This window comes from Lytechinus variegatus, chromosome 12 (assembly GCF_018143015.1).
Source record: "Lytechinus variegatus isolate NC3 chromosome 12, Lvar_3.0, whole genome shotgun sequence".
NCBI classification, from domain to species: Eukaryota; Metazoa; Echinodermata; class Echinoidea; order Temnopleuroida; family Toxopneustidae; genus Lytechinus; species Lytechinus variegatus.
This window is the reverse complement of record NC_054751.1, coordinates 7548807-7567031: the sequence shown is the minus strand read 5'-3', so window position 1 is coordinate 7567031 and position 18225 is coordinate 7548807. Positions and strand designations below refer to the sequence as shown.

Here is an 18225-nt window from a genome sequence, read left to right as displayed (position 1 = left end):
TACACGTACTAGTATACTGTGATGTGTCTTCAGTGTGATGAATGAGAAAAGAAATCAAAACTGAGAGTACAGATTTTAATCATAAAGAAAAAAAAAAACGATCACGTATAGCTGATTGATATCTCCATGGACCTATAGCTCCATGATATATCATGTTAAACATAAATGCCAGTTGTGGTAACGATCTCAAAATGCGCTCCAATAAAATGATCACTTGAGCGTTTGTATGTACAAATAAAAGAATATATATATGTGCCAAACGGCATTGAAAAAAAGTGTAATTGTTGAGAAATGAGCTAAATATTCCATAAAATTCCATGGAATTCCATAAAATGTCGAGTATTTTTTCCAAGCAATATGAATGCACTGCCATACATATGGTTGTGTTTAATGATCACCAGGATTATAAGATTGCAGCTAAGGTTTCATGAGTTTACAAAGATAAGTTTATTTCAATGTACTAGATGTAGAACTATGATAATATGGAGGCATTTAACCATGATTTTAAAGACTTTATTATGAAATGATTGTTTGCGACGCCCACTTTCTTTTACCGTTAAATGTTTGTGCACCTACCTTCGGAAAATTGTATTTTCAGTTTCAAGAGTGGTGGAGCAACATTTTTTCTTCTTTTTTTTTTTTTTTTTTGGGGGGGGGAACAACATGTTCTGGTCCTCATGGTGAAAATATAATTCGACATATGCTTATCATTTTTTATTATATCTTCTTTTGTTTTAACCCAGCACTGCCATCGTCAGAAATAGCATTATGATTTTAAGAAAAGGACGCGATAAAAAGAATGTTCACACAAATTGGTCTCTAATATGAAAATAAACAAAATTGTAAATTCAAAACAAATAGTCGGAGACGTTTCCGAATGCCTTTGCCAAGTTTGACTGGCGTCTGAGGCATGAAATGCAAATAAATAATACTTCGCGAGACATTCGCATCGTGCACAATGTTCGTCCGTGAAAACCAACCCGTAGAATGACTGACTGCGGGCATTAGACTTTGACAAATAAAAATACCTTTCATTATTATTTTTTTCTTTGAGACAGTCAATAAAAGCTCGATTCCCCCCAGTAATCCAGGACAAAGAAAGTTACCGCTTCTATTTCCAGTCCGTTCTCTACCCTCGTTTGCATCACAATTATACATTTCGGTCAATTGAACGCCAGTCGGCATTTCATTTCCCCCGTTTTCCCCCGAGTGTGACCTCATTTTTTGGGGAAAGTTCCTCATACTCCGACTCAAACGCGACCTCATCAGTGCTTACCATTCCCCCACATCACCTCCCCGTCTTCCCAAGCTCCAGACTTTCTCTCACTTCACAGACGTAAAACAAGGACTCCACACTCATGTTTGATTCGTGGGAAATGTGGTCACAATCTTTTATTTGTCAAAGATTATATGCCCTGAACCGAGACTGAAAGTTCTATTCTTTTGTCATGTGCTTATTCGAGAGTCTACTGCAACTCTGAAATGTCATGATTAACACCGTGTTTACATTATACTACTCCCCTAAGCCTCACTACGTGTCATTCTTTGAGCACCATTGTTCGTTCTATAAAATATACAATTAGTAGATTTACAAGAAGAAGAAACACGTTAATTACAAAAACAATTAATCAATCACATCCTAAAAATGTGACTTTTGTCTCGTAATCGAAGCTGTTAGAGATTATATAACGACAACTGTCATATTCGTAAACCTAATGATAGTAATTTACCCACATCGCACCATAATTTCACTATAGTGGTTTCATAGAGTTAATCATGTGTTAATAGAGATAAAATCGTACTTCGGTAAAGGATATTTATCATTTGTAAGGTTGTTGCCAAATTGTAGCACTATCTTATTTCAATATTTTACTTCACATGCAAGTTACGAGTGTTTTGAAGCCAATTAGACAAACAATGTTTAACAATGCGTGATTCTTTTTTTTTCCTTTTCTGATGTTTCTCCTTTTCTTATTATAAGTCATTAGAATTTTTATCTAGATGTTTCAAATCCCCCTCCTCCTTTCTCCCAATCTTTCTTTCTTTCTTTCTTTCCTTCTTTCTTTCTTTCTTCGTTCCTTCCTTCATTCCTTCCTTCCTTTCTTTCTTTCTTTCTTTCTTTCTTCCTATCTTTCCCATGTTTATTATTTTCTTCTTCCTTTTCATTCCTCTCTTTCATCTAGAACAAATCTAAGAAGAGAAGTAGACCCATGGTCAACACACAGTAAATGTCGTATATTACATTTTCTGAGTAATATTGCATCGCAATTGATTATTCCTAAATTATACTTCCTACAAAACCATCAGAAATATACATAAAACTTTATAGGAATGTATTATATTCTTCATAATTATTATAGTTCGATACACTGACACCCGTATTGGGTAGCACTGTCATATGATTAATATAGATTATACATACACAGCAAAAATTGTGGTGTTAACCGGTGTACATAGAGGACCACACCAGAAGTACACCGGTGTTAAATCGGTGGTGTTTGTTTTACACATATAGGTATTATTACAACTGTACAACATCTATGGTTGTTACATTTACACTTTTTGGTGTTATGTTCAATCTCTAGGGTGTTACTTTAAAACCTCATGGTTTGGTCCTCTATTAACACCAATTGGTGTCAGTTTTAACAGCACAGTTCTTACAGTGTAGATTAATGAAAACTACACTCTTATGGAGTGTAAGTTACCATAATCATGATAATTACTATAAATCCAATTCAATTTAACACATAGTGTATGAGAAAAAAAAATCCTCAACCTACAAGGAAACGTCGTTGATCTACAAAGTAAGAGGAAAAGGGTAATATAATCCTGAATGACATACAATTAATGAATTATTTTGGTACAATACAGGTTTTCAGCATTTTCGTCCAAGTTGAAGGGGGGGGGGGTGAAATAAGCTTATGGAAATAGAACTCATTATGAAAACACACAACAGGTACTTAACATTATCTACGTATATTAAATACAAGTACACTTGATATTTTTTATATTAAAAAGCGATATATACAATAATACAACATTTGCCAATAAATTTGTATGATCATTCAATGAATGTCTATTCAATATTTTGTATCGAATTATAACAAAATGCTATAAAAAAATAAAGGTAGTGTTACAGCGTCCACAATCACTCTAGCTATAAAATGAAACCTTCATACAACTTGTAAAACATGGAAGGTTGATAGAAAAGTTGTTAGAGAATAAAAGTGACAATATGCGAGTCCCGAATTTTTAATGACATATCAAATACTTTAAAAAATATTTCAAATAAGTTCATGGTAATTCTACGGTATAACCCGAGGGTGTGATTTGAGAGTAAATAAAATGTTAATCAAAGTGTGAAGAAAAAAATGGGCACCAGGTACTAGGAACATGAGGAATGAGACACATATTTTAGTTTACGAGCAGCTTATGAATCCCCCCCCCCCCGATTCAAGTTCAAATATCGGCAGGTGTTCTCAGCGTGTACATCATTCATGCCACCCGATTCCTGAATCGAAGAATAAATATTGCTTACAACAATATCAACACCTCGTGGTAATCTTTTGTTGAAGAGATTAACTCCGGAATTGATTGAATTAATGTTCGAGACTGTTACTAGACGGCTTGATTCTTGGTAAAACGAAATGAATCATATATAGTTTTTACCATGGAGCCATGGTTTAACCACTGACCTAAACATTGTCGCTTGAGACATGTGAGACTTGTGGTTGGAAATTGATAACGTTGGAATACATGGTCTTGAGCAGGGGCGGAAATCTGTCCCAAAAGGTAGGGGGGACAAGGGTCTGGAAAATTTGACAAGCAAAAAAAAAAAAAGGCTATTACCTAAAATTTAAGGTCATTTCGACGAAAATATATTTGACAAGCAAAAAAAAAAAGGTCATCTCGTCCCAAAACGCACGTTTTATTCCCATTTTGAGTCATATATTTCTTAGCATCACCAAAGACCCAAAATAGTAGGGGGGACATTTGACATTGTGTCCCCCTACTATTTTTAGTAGGGGGGACACGTACTTTTTAATTTTCGATTTTGTCCAGGAAAAAGAAGAATCAAATCTCGACCTCAAATTTCACGTTCGTGGCTTGCTATACCTTTTTAGATATAATATTTTAATATACGAGCGAGCACAACAAGTGAAATTAAATATTTTATCCATAGTAAAAGTGGTGTAGTTTTGTAATTGATATACATGTTCATAATTGGTCTAAAGAAATGCATATTGTCATACGGCTTATTAAATGCATGTAGTTCCCTAACTTACTGGCGTTTAAGATTACCAGGAATAAAATGGGGAAATACCGATTTGAAATCATTCAGAAATTTGAATATATTACTATTGTTGTGGTTAGTGAAAAAGAAGGCAATTCAGTCGAATCATATTTATTTTCATCATTTGTACATTCCGTGAGCATGAGCAGCCAATTTTACAGGCAAGCACAATCATGATAATCATATCCGACTCATATTTTAGTCTTATATTCTTGTGACAATAAAGAATAGTTCAAAACATATTTTCGATAGTTCGTTCTCCAACATGTCCAAGAAAACAAAAATCGATTACAGAAATGATTTATTTTCTAACTAGAACTCTGCCGTGTTCGCGGTCGGTATGCAGGTGGCATTAAGGGGGAATCAAACTGCATGAAATAAAAGGGGAAATACCAATCTGATATAAATCATAAAGATATGTCTATTGTCATAATGGTCAGGGAAAAAATGAATTTATAATAGATTAATAATTTCCACCATTTGCACATTCGACGAGCAATTGAGAGTATGTATGGTACAAGCAAGCACAAATTACGCCTGAAACATTTTGTATTCTTACTCTATATGAAATAAACATTTGTAAACACGTTTTGATAGTCTATTGTTAGAAAAAATAAGAATAAATTGAGTACATTAAACACTTAATTGCTGTCGTCCATATTATATATTTTAAAATATGATATCATAATTGTCAAGAAACTGTCAATTTGAAGAAAATAGATATTTGCTTTAATTGAAACTTAAATCTTCATAAATACTTTTTTTTTGTTTCCGGCATTGTTCAGAGATAAGAAAGAAATTGTGTCTATTTCCTCAATTTACATCACACAAGTGTGGATAATAGCATATGACGTAAGAAAGTCGCTTGGAGGTATGTCTGTCAAATATTGGTCTTATTTTCTGTACCTTATGTGATTCTTGGAAGTGATAGGTAATTGATGCGAGCAGAAGAGAGCTCCGATGTCGTCGTTCTCGTTATTGTCGTCCTCAATGCCGATATCCTAATTGTCTTACTTAATAGTTGTTCCATACTTTTTTGTTTCATGTATACACACACACGCACACACACACACACACACACACACACACACATATATATATATATATATATATATATGTTCAGTAACTAAAGAAACATAATATAATTTTCACAGTACAGTTGATGTTTCATAATGATTTATGTACATTATTCATTATGTTTAATAAAATATTTGCCTCTTATGTAATATTGGTAAAAAAAAATCGACATTATTTTTATCACAAAAATAAAATCTTGAGATAGATTTCGACATTATATTGAGAAAAAAATATATGAAATTGAAATAGAAAATGGTATATTTCACCCTCCTCTCTTTCCTTTTCTTTTTTCTTGGTTGTGTTTTTTATTATTATCATTATTTATTCATTTATTTATTTATTTTTTGGGGGGGCAAGCGCCCAAAGATCCACATCTTTACGCCACTGCTTGGAGAACCTTAGCACCTAAGCGGCGACCTAGGGGGGGGGGGGTCATCACCGCCGCCATCACCGATGTCTTTGACCTTGCGCATCGTAGGCTTGCTAAATTTGGTAGTCCGACGTGTGCTTGATTATTTTCTGATTTCTCTTGAGCATTGCTACGAGGCTATCGATGAAATCCTTCGGATGTAGAACAAGAGGAAGCTCCGTGTTTGACATAAACATTCGATTTTTCACCTACAAGTATAACAGAAACACACATCATTAATCAATTCAAATGATAGATTCATGGTTTATGATACAATAATTGTTTGTGACTATCTCAACCGGTTATTCAAACGTCATGGTCATGAATTTCTAGTAAACAAGATGACAAAAACATACATTTATTGTTAAGGTTGCCATTATTGATTCAAAAGAAACTTAACCAGAGATTTTAGATTTCATGTGGATAATGGATTTTGAAAAGGTGTCAAATGATGCTATCGCCCTCTGTTATCTTTCGAGCATATTGCTGGTGATCCAAAACTACACGCATTGCAATGAACTAAATTCAGTTGGTCCCGGTGGGTGTTTCATTAAGCTGTTCGTAATTTAAAAACGACTAGTAAAACTTTATCAAGTTATATTATTTATTAATTCAGCATCGATGAACATTTCATGGTGAATATCATTTACCACAAGGATTACCAGCCGTTCTTAAAAGTCACTCTTAATTATAAACAACCTTATGAAACGACGGCCCCTGGTTTAAAATCATATTCAGCTTTTGGGATGGAATTGGCGACAGTCTCGAGACCACAGCCGGCAAAGACCTTAATTTATCTAACCGTTTATAAATTTCACAGGGAAAACTTTTATGTTTGTTTAGCAGTATCGTACTGTAGAAGAGATGATTAGATGACATGATCATGGATCGAAGATCTTGTGATCTCATCATCTCTACTAAAAGATGACGACATGACGAGATCCCGGGATCTTGTCATCTCAACATCTCTTCTAAAAGAAGTCAACATGACGAGATCCCGGGATCTTGTCATCTCAACATCTCTTCTAAAAGAAGTCAACATGACGAGATCCCGGGATCTTGTCATCTCAACATCTCTTCTAAAAGAAGTCAACATGATGAGATCCGAGATCTTGTCATCTCAACATCTCTTCTACAAGATGTCAACATGATGAGATCCGGGATCTTGTCATCTCAACATCTCTTCTAAAAGATGTCAACATGATGAGATCCGGGATCTTGTCATCTCAACATCTCTTCCAAAAGATGTCAACATGATGAGATCCGGGATCTTGTCATCTCATCATCTCTTCTTAAAGATGTTGACATGATGAGATCCAGGATCTTGTCATCTCATCATCTCTTCTTAAAGATGTCGACATGATGAGATCTGGGATCTCGTCATCTTATCCTTTGCTATCAGGATGTCGACTTCCCGAGATAATTATCTCAACATCTCGGTGGCACTTTTAAGCTTCCATACTTTTGTCTCCAAACATATTTATCAAACCACTTTTTTTCTGCGTATCCACTGGATCTCGCAGTTCTCCAGGACTGGAGTAAATCAACAGAAGAAGAAGAAAGGTGTACAAATTGGAAAACTCACTTCATCTTTCTGACAAGTCATAATAGGTACCGGCTGATGATGGCATTCAGTAACTACCCACTTAGTCTCCTTCCCATTCAAACCGTACGGAGTTTCAGCTATCCCAGAGTCCTTGAGTGGCCCTGTGTACATTTTCGTTAGCTTAAAATAAATAGAAATATGAGAAAAACGATACTACATGTATTTGCTAGTTTTATATGTATAAAAATGCCGAATTCTTATTTTTGCTGAAAAAATGACATTTTTAACCTAAGGTTAGCAGTTTGTTACCCCCTACGAGAACAGAACATAATTAAATATCTACACAAACTCAGTTTTTTTTTGGAGGGGGGGGGAGAAACCATCTTTTTCAAGCTAAGAAAGATCCTTGAAATGTAAATCTTTTATTCAGGAATAAATATACAAGTGGGCTAGAATTTAAACTATATTCGTACATTTTATTGTTTTTTTTGTATCAAAAACTACAAAAGTAAGAGAGCAATATTTCTTGTGACAAAATTATAGATAATTGCAACGTTGATTTACTTTTGAAATAAGTTTTAAGACCTGTGTTTCTAGGCATTTATTTCCTAGTAGGACTTAGCATCTTGTGGCAATGCTCTTTGTACAGTACTATAATCATTATTTTGATGTATATTTCAAACGATCTCAGATAATTATGAAGGATTAATCAAATGTGTAACAGGCCTACTACCTCATTTCTAGAGAATTCACAGCCCCACGTATCTGTAATGGATTTTGTCAAGTACACGACCTTCGCCAGAGGCATCCGATTAATATGTAATTTGACCTGGAATATAAGAGAGAAGTTATTCTTAGATTCAATCGAGGAGTAAATCATTATAACAGTTTGACGAGCAAGCAGATTTAGTATTCATATTTTCATATTAAGTTTATTCTACCCGTTTTGGCAATCCACCATTTTGTATCAAACTTGACCTGCCTAGTCAACTACCGTGACACATGTTTCAGTATTGGTTACCAACAATATATTCAACATTCAAAGACATCCGGAATTAGTTGTGAATGATAATAATAGTTAGTTATGATGATAATAATGATTATAACAATAATAATAGTAATAATAATAGCCATTTACGATATATCAATTATAAGATGTTGCATAGGCATAATTTTATGTTCAAAATTATTATTCATAATTTACAGATAACAGTCGAATTTCCCCCTTTTACACAAGGCTCAAATGATCTTCGACAACGAATAAGTCATACAATTAAGATGATTATCACAAGATGTGTATGATTAGGGACTGTAATCAGCGATTCTCTTGTTAAAATACCTCCTAAATTTTCTTTTTCTTTTTAGTTTACACCAGACTCCGCTACACATCACATTGCTTACCAAGTCACCAGATGAACTGCTGATTAGTTCTGCTGTGTGCTTCACGTTACGTACGTCCTTTCCGTTCACTGATGCGAGTTCGTCACCAATGTGAAGCGTCTTGTGAAACTTTGCTTTGCCGTTCACCTCCCTTTTCCAAGAAGCAATCCTGATGCAAAGGAAAGACGAGAGTATAACCGGGGCAAAATGAAATCAAAATTTGTGGCCATCTATACTGTAAAACTGTGGTGTTAAAACTGACACCAATTGGTGATAATAGAGGACCACATCCTGAGGTGTTAAAATTACACCCTAAAGATTGAACATAACACCAAAGAGTGTAAATGTAACAACCAAAGGTGTTGTAATAACATCTATAGGTGCAAAACTAACACCACCAATTTAACACCGGTGTAAAATAACTGGTGTGGTCCTCTATGTACACCGTTACACCACAATTTTTGCTGTGTAGAAGGAGCTTTAACACCAGGGGCCCGTTGCCTAAAAGTTACCATTACGTGGTAATTTTGCCATCGAATGGTAACCATCATGGTAAACTCAACAGTCAATCAGAACCAAATACTCCATGATAATTGCCATAACTGTTATGCAACGGGGCCAAGAAGAGCAGACCAAAAGAGAAGACCTTTTAGTTAAAAGTTCAAGCACTGTATCCGTTAGTCGGATGCATTTCTTGTAATTACTTTCTCCTGAATCTGCGCCAATTTAACATGCTGTTTCTCTTCGGAGAAAAATGGATATTTGAATCATGTTTATATGCTTCCGCAAGTCTAATTTCGTACCAAAATTCCAACAAAATAAATCGATATCATCAGCTTATATTTTCGTCGTCTCTGATGGTGAAGTACTGGGACACAGACCAGTAAGTAGCCATGAGATTGAATGGGTAGGTTTCCAAACTTACCAAATTCTTGATTTTAGTTCAACGAAAACGACACCGTTGTTTACATCGTGTTTCTTCAGCTCGACGTTTACCGGTCCTGTATTTTGTTCATGAGTAACCATCCTAAAAAAAACATATAAATAACAATTGTACCTTATTTTGCCAGCAGAATTATACAAATTTGCATGATTTGGATCTTACGTAAAGCCCTATCAATTTGAAAATTGTTGTTAATAGCCTTTATCATGTTTATAGCTCGCAAATGATTATGACATCACCACTCATTAAAACACAAAGATATCACAACCATCACAAATATTCTACGGTACGCATTCAACGAACACTTCATAAGTGGCAAATTTAGATTCAAACCTTGAGATCTCATCTACTGAATATATACATTAAATCCTAATTCCATCGAATTGAAATTTCATAGAAGCATCAGTGCATAAGTCTCATAATATATCACAGTACACGATTCTCACCACATGCACCATCATGACTTTTTATTCTTCACTTGGAAAATCCTGAAAAGAAGATATAGGCCTACATTCCTTACTCTATGAGCTGCCTGCTGCTCAGGACACTGGAGATTTCATCATAGGCACCGTGCCTATAGTCATAGACAGAATAAGGTAAATCCGGACGGGTCTTTGGGCTCCAGCTTTGAGCAGGCCTGACCACTTTGATGGGGACTGGTAAAGGATCCTTAGGATTCCTTGAAGGGACCATAGTTTGGTCCAACCCCGGTCTACCATAAGCTCCGATAGTATGAGCCTTTCTATCATGTCCACTGAGAATGTCTCCCAAAGCCGTTGGTCTCACATATTCTGGGGTTGAACCATGTTCCGATGACCAGATAGACTCGTGACCTTCGTTCTGCCTGTAGAACTTCCCCGGTTCTACTTGCCATCCGCCCGACGATCCCGCACCTATTCCGATACTGCCCATAGATCGTAGCAACGCTTCCGGGTCAAGCGGGTCTGAAATTGATCTTCTTCGGCCAGTTGAAATGTCGACCGCTGGATTTAAGGAGCTACTTCCCATTCCAGTAGTGACGACACGTTGAGTAGAAGACTTCATGGAGACATAAATCTGACGGCTTTCCCCCGGAGGAACCGGAAGAGGACGATCCTTTAATTCTTCAATCTTTCGAACGAGCTGCTGAGGAGTACCACAGTACTGGCCAAGTTTGGTAGATAGATATGATGGTTTGGTCTGAAAATAGCAATTAGGTTAAAATATGAGTGGAAAATCTATTAAAAAAATGGTGGATACTTTTTGTTTCCGGATAAATGTCCAGTTAATCAAGAAAATTATTAAGACAATAAATACCATAAGATCCAAAAGGTAAATACCCGATGCGGTTCATAATGAAAATAAAAGAAAAATGAAATTGAATAAAAAGGAGAAAATAATGACAGATTGAGAATAGAAAGGATAAAACAATATAGCTCAAGATGAAATAAGAGAGATACTTTGTTTTACACTAACGTCTTGCAGACGTTCTTGTATCCTAAATAAATCTCTCGCATCGCGAAGGACTTTACAGAAATAATGATGAAGATACAAATCTAAGCCTTACTCTGTCGGTGTCTTGGTCGTGACTATTTGGCAATCCAGTATGCATTTTCACTGGAGCTGCTGGAGTGGCAGTGTCCACCTCATCGATTGTATCAGTTAGGTCCCAAGCAAATTTGCCATTTTCTGTACAGATATAAAGGGAGACATATTTATGTCATCTACATTATTATGGAGGACGGAAGCAAATGATATTCTCACAGTAACAGGATGTCTCAACTGGTCATTATCAACGTATTTAGTAGCTATTTTCTGTTTTATTTTCGTTTGACCTTTATAGATTTTTTCTTCATTCTTCTTATCTATTTTTTCATTATCTTCTTTTTTGTATGTTTCTTATTGTCTTCTTTCTCTACCTCGTAGTCTTTTTTTATTTAATCTCATGACCGCCCCATAATGTCAATCAGATTCCTTGAAATTATAACAGCTCTATATACGTTGTGGTTAACATGGTTAAGTCAATTCGTTGCCGCTGAATAAAGCTTTTTAACAATATAATAGATCTTACACTGTTATAGGCATGGTTATGTCATAGCTGAACTTACCTCGACGCCTTCTAAGACTTCGACCCCGTTTGACTGGTTTACGTGCGTTGGGGATCCTTGGAGACATGCTGTCTTCTTCGCCATGATCGTCACCATCATCATCGTCGAATTTCCAAGGGTGTATATCAAAGATCACTTCAGATGGAGCGTACATGGAAAGTAATGATTCTTCATCGTCGTTAATCGACCTTGGTTGTGTACGCGAAACCTTGCTTAGGTCCGATGTGGATGAAGGAGATTTCTCCGCTTGCTTGTTGGCATGGCCTTTCCGGTTGAAGATACCGTCATCTTGTGGTGTCCGGCGTTCTTGTGTCTGGAAACCACGTGTATCCGGTAGTTGGCCCATGGAGCCATTCTGCTTGATGTGGGTATTGTTGGCAGCGTTTCCATGTTTCCCGGCAGTGGTACTGAGTGCCGGATTTGATTTATTTCGAGATGGTTTGGTCCCGCTTGAAGGTGAAGGTACCTGTCCCGTTAACTTTGAACCTGTAGCTTCAGGGGACTGATAACACAAATTAAAAGAAACGTATGACGATGAGGCAGAACTTCACAGATTGTAGATTTTTTTTCATAACAATTGTTAACAGGAATAGGCCTACAGTTGAATGGGCAATTCCTCTGCCCACGTTGTATGCGCAAGACCTTATCCCCCATTGTGTCTGAGTGAGCAGGAATCATTTGGCAGTATATCAGTCTGGAGTCTACAGAACCTTTTGCTTTTAAGTCCATTGATGCACCTGAGACAAAATATATCATGATATATTTGATGATGAGCTACGTATAATAGTTGACTTGTAAACCGTTGGCGTCACCCCTGCCAATACATTTTCCCAAAATCTTTTAAACTGCATCAAACACGAAAATTTAATTAGTTTAAGTTTTATGTTGTCATGACCATATTCTTGCTCGTGGATAAAGTTAGGGTTACAACGGCAGCTGCAAATACACGCATTCGGTGGTTTCGGGAGTATTCTTTTCTCCCTCCGCGAATGCGAGAAAATACGGGAGGGATTCGGGAACATTCGAATCCACCGAAACCATCCGAACCAGGCCGTGTTCAGGTAGAATCGGTCCGAATATACTCGGGCATGTCGGGAGAATTCGGCTTTGGTGTAACCCTATCAACGTAAAGTCGGAATACTACTGAAGGCTTGAATCGAGTACGTTTCTCACCTGTTTTGGACCGGGTTCTGATCTCAATGTGACATAGTCACCAACAAACTGTCGATTTGTTTTCGGGGTATACCTTTCAGGAGCGTTGATAGGGGGTTGCTTTGTGTTAACAACGGCTCCTCTTGATAATTCTTTCTCCTTCGAATATCGAGAAACTTTGCTGAATTCTTGAAACCACTTTTCAGCCTGCTTTCTATTGAAAAAAAATACATATATACGGTACATAATTACAATGTATCACGATACGATGGAACATAATGTAGGCAGACAAAGTGATGTCTTTATATCCACAAGCTGCTTAACACACAGAAAATTGTAAAATACGGTGGGGGGGGGTGTTCAACTGAATCTGAGTTCTAATCTTTCTGCATTAACTTTTTTTTCAATAAGCGAAGTCTACCATTCTTCTAAAAGCGAATAGGGTTCTAGGATATTCAATCTAAAACTTCTTTGTAAAGCACGAGAGGACGGGGGAGGACTGATTCGCGCGTAGCCTGTTACGAATAGCTTAATGAAACACTCTACCCCGATGTGAATATAGATGCTTACTGATCAGGTTTGAAGTAGGTGGGCTGTTGGGCGTGGATGACTACAAATATGACTTCTTTCTGACTGCTTGTCTGGCCTATGACAAACTGGTGAGTCAGCACCCTGCCTGTGTATCGAATAGTCCTGACGGGTTCCGCGCCCTTCTTCTTAGAGTGTTTCTTGTCTCTGTAGGACACCAACTGGTAGCAGAATAGATCCACTGCCTTCAACACGTAGAAGAACACATTCTTTGCCTGTAACCACAAAACGTAAAGGGAGAAAAACAAGCAATTTTGGTCAAGCAAATGTTAATCATCTAAAAAACAAAGTGTCACAACCGTTTTTTTAAAGCGGCATCAGCTGAAGTAGAAAACGTCTGAAGCAGTACCCAAATTCATACTCAGATTCCAATTCTTTGATCATGCAAAGTCTTGTAAAACTTGCCCCAAAGTATGCTATCATATAGATTTTCTGCTTCTCATAATTCATCTAAAACAAAATGATTACAGAATGTATTCATGCATTCGATTTGTCCGACCATGGACCCTTTGTGGTAGGGTCCATGGTCCGACACGGATCAAGTAGAAGGGTCGGGTGTCATTTTTGTTCTAAGTAATTGGCGAATACTTACTCTAAAATCTAAAGTAAGTCCACCTTCGATTTTACACTCCTCTCCAAGCATCATATAACCTTTAATAAGCTCTCTTGTTGCCCCACTATGGTCTTTATCAGGCTTCTTCCACTTCTTCACTTTCGTATTAGCCATCTTCTGTTTCAGGGGTAATAAAAAAAAATCAAAGATGACAAACTGCATGGCATGTAAATTGACACAGAACATTCGGGAGTTACTTTTAAGCCCGGTTTATTTGTAGTGAAATAGCAGTTGTGAACATGATGAATGGGACATCAATATAATATTCTATTGTTTGGATATTCAAGTAGTGTGTGACAATTTGTCAGTGATTTTACGAACCGGCGCAAAACTACACACATGACTACTGTTCAAATTTCGAAGTGTATGTTTTTGCATATTGAAAGCCTGTGATTCGTTCTTGACTACTGATTTGCCAAATTTCAGGTAAAGATTCGTTTTATGTAACAAATAAGGAATTATTTAGATGTTTTACGAAGTGGCTCAACCCCCTCCTTTGATTTTACGAACTGGCTCAAACTATACTTTGTGTACAATAAAGTCTCCGGAATGGCGTGCACAAGTCAAAGACCCGACCTACTGTAGTATGGAAGTGCCAGACAGGCGACCGTCAAAAACACGGATATACGTCGTGTCGTAATTCGAATTACTACACGACGTAAATAATTACGTAGTGTAGTAATTCGAATTACTACACGACGCAATTCTGAATTACTGCCCAACGGTTTAATGTCATGACGTTAAATGAATTAGTGTCGTTACATCCTATTGAGGTTGTGTAGTAATTCGAATTACTACACGACGTAAATAATTATGTAGTGTAGTAATTGGAATTTATACGTAATTATTTACGTCGTTTGGTAATTCGAATTACGACACGACGTATATCCGTGTTTTTGACAGTCTCCTGCTTCCATACTGTAGATGCTGCGTGTATGCGGTTCGTATGTAGTTTCCGCCGGGTTTGTGCCTCTAAAAATATATGCACGTGGCATGAATAATTTCATGAACTGGCTCAAACCGTGGTTTGTGCCGCTAAAATCAGTGCGCGCAGTGCGCGTGATTTTACGAACTGACTCAACCCCCTATTTTGGGTAAAACTTAGAAGCTTCTGAAATGCATACACACATGCGCTTCATTTAAAATAATGAAAGAATGAAAACAAATTGCGGATAAAATTTTGTATGCTTTAAATTGATATAAATAATTCATCCGGGGTTTTTTCGAAGCGCAAAGTTATCAGCGTCTTAAAAACATCCAAACTTTGAACACGATAATCTCGTAATCATATTTTGGAGAACCAGCCGAGGTTTGAGCCAGTTCATAAAATCACTGACGAATTAATGGACAATATAATTCTATTATGGTCATATTTAGACTATTCCTAAATGGAAGGAAACTTATTAATGAATTCGGATCGAGATTAATATCAAATACGAAACGTGGAAACCCCATTTTTTTCTTTAGTTCAGCGTTTTGCTTGTTGAATTGATTTAAAATTGTTTAGTAAATTCAGGCCAAAAAATCCCTTTACAAACATGATAAAGCTCAACAATTGAAATGAATACAGAAATATATCCTTTTAAAATGTATTAAGAAGATTGATTGGATGAAAACTAAATGATGAAATAATAAAAAATAGCATTATTATCCCATGAATTTAGAATAAGGCCGTTAAAATTAATATCTTGAGCTTATATGCCTCAGCCCCATGACCAAACGCTGTTTCATCAATACATTATTAACTCGATAGAGACTAATAACTTGAAGCTAATTCCATACTGACTCTACTAGTCATGTGTCAACTACTAATATAAGCAGGTGCGGATCAAGGGGGGCACAAGGGGCACGTGCCCCTCCCCTTTTTCAGAAGCAAAATCCCTCCTTGAAGACTTTTTTCTTTTGCTTGTCATTTTTTTCGGGTATGAAATATCCTTTATTTGTGGTTGAAGACCTTTTTTTTGCTTGTTCCTCTGAAAAATTTGCCCCCCCTTTTTTTGAAAATCCTTGATCCGCCCCTGATCATAAGGTATTTAAAGGGAGGAAGGATTAATGCAAAAATACTGCCTGCCTTCCTTAAGCGGAATAATGAAATAATTGTATCAATATAGGTCATATCATAACTATGTCCGTTAGCATGGTTAGTCAAACATAAATCTCTTGAAATCAGTGTTACCTCATATTATGATACACTTTTAAACACAGTCCGAGACTTTTACATAAATTCGAAAATTAATGATATGCATGTAGATGGGTCAGTAACAGAGGGAAATATTAACCCTGCTATTCATTATAAAATGTTAATTATTTTTGCAATGGATAATAAATGAAGAAAAAATGTCCTCACTATTCAGATAAGAGGACATGATGCATATTGATATATACATATGAAATGACATTTTACAAAATCAATACTGTGGTTGATTGATGTTCAAAAAAAGAAATACTTACAAGAATTATGAACTTTTTGGGGATCCTCAAAATATTTCTCCTTCTTAGATCTGGGTGTTGTACGGTGGAATGAAGTAAAAACAAACCTTGTTTCATGCGGAAAGAAGAGTAGTCCTATCTCGATAATTACATTTTCAGATATTTAATTCCTCATTCTCTGAATATAAAGAGTGAATTCAGTTTGTGTATGCAATGTATACTCTACAGTAGACATGCACGTATAAATGAAATCTTACAATTTATCAGGAACGTCCGCAACTTCGAAAGCGATCGGACCTTCACGTCACACCTCCTCTGCGAGTCTACTTATTCGTTCATTTTCAACGTGTTAAGGTCAATAAGGATGTGTTTATTTTACGTATTGTTGATGAGATACTGTCTTCCCCGTTTCAAGTCCAATTTGAATTTCATGGTGATACATGCAAGTGGCGACACCTAGGGGGTTGGAGACATGGGGATAGCCCCCCCCCCTCCAACCCACTCCTACACCCACAGACCCACCCACCCTCTTAAAACGCTACCTACTTAAATGTGATTTCGCACTGTGCACATTTTTGTTCGCCCCTGCCTCTCAACATTTGGCTGTTGGAGAACATTTGCTCTCCAATTGCCCTTTTGCTTTTAAAATACCTATACCGCCACCGACTTCATGTGAAAATTAGTGTGCGCTGTTGTTTATACATTAATATGCATGAAAGGGATGAAGTGTGTGTTGTTAAGCATTGGTATTTCTAAGCAAATGTTTACACTTGATCCTCCTCATGGTGTGCACTGTGATGCGATTCTGGTTCCTCCCGTATACTAAAAGGTTGAAAAAAAATAAGTTGATTAATGAGATATACCAGTTTATACATTGAAGATTGGCAATCTTTGGGGAGAAATGTTTTCCATATATTTTTTTAAAGTGATCCCTTTTCTACCTCGACTCCCCTTCTTTTAACAGCTGATTATCTTTAAAATTATGGTCATATGAATGTGACTTTTAGAACTCAAGCCGCCTTGTCTCCGTCTAGTAAACACTCGCAGTCTCCTCTCTCTCAAACTTATATATACACACCCACTAATACCTAATAATGTTCATAGTGGAAATCGAGGAAGTGTCTTTCAAAGAAAGGTATGTCACAACATATCAAACCGTGGACCAATCTTGTAATTAGGAATCTCGTAAGCTGATGATCATTATGGAATTTTACTCTAACACCAAGTGGTCAAATACCTTTTTTTCATGTACCCTCTTCATTCAAGAGCATAATGTTGTAGAACCGTTTGCAATATTTCCCGCCGACTGTGAACGTCCTCGGTGTGCTGTGTGTCCTCAGTCCGAATGTGAAGTTCGCGTGTATGTGTTCCCCCTTTCCACAGAATCAATTCACACAGGTAAGAATGCCCTTTATACACACGCTCTCACACATACGAACACGCCGACGCGCGCACGCACCCACACACTTTTTTTTTTCGTTTTGAATAATGTTTTTATTCTGATATCATGAACAAAAAGTTGCATAACATTTCAATTTAACATTTCAAATCACATATAATACTTTACATTTCATATTTTCACTTTTTTTCACTAACTTAATAGCATCATGAATCATATATATATCTTAAAGAAAACAATGAAATCAGTTATAATAAAAATGCTTAAAGACCAAACTTCACACACACACACACACCCTCACCCACAC

At 36.6% G+C, this 18225-nt stretch overlaps 1 protein-coding gene across 1 annotated transcript; it reads right to left on the bottom strand.

Annotated features, from left to right (window-relative positions):
• Positions 1-5727: 5727 nt before the first annotated feature.
• LOC121425570 lies at positions 5728-16745 on the bottom strand. Its single transcript, XM_041621660.1, has 12 exons — positions 16541-16745; positions 14069-14206; positions 13459-13691; positions 12910-13102; positions 11737-12238; positions 11196-11317; positions 10170-10828; positions 9632-9733; positions 8728-8875; positions 8060-8155; positions 7366-7506; positions 5728-5989 (listed from the first exon to the last, which is right to left on the bottom strand). The coding sequence occupies exons 1-12, from the start codon at positions 16634-16636 to the stop codon at positions 5855-5857; spliced, it is 2565 nt and encodes an 854-aa protein (XP_041477594.1). The 5' UTR covers positions 16637-16745; the 3' UTR covers positions 5728-5854.
• Between the last annotated feature and the right edge of the window lie 1480 nt (positions 16746-18225).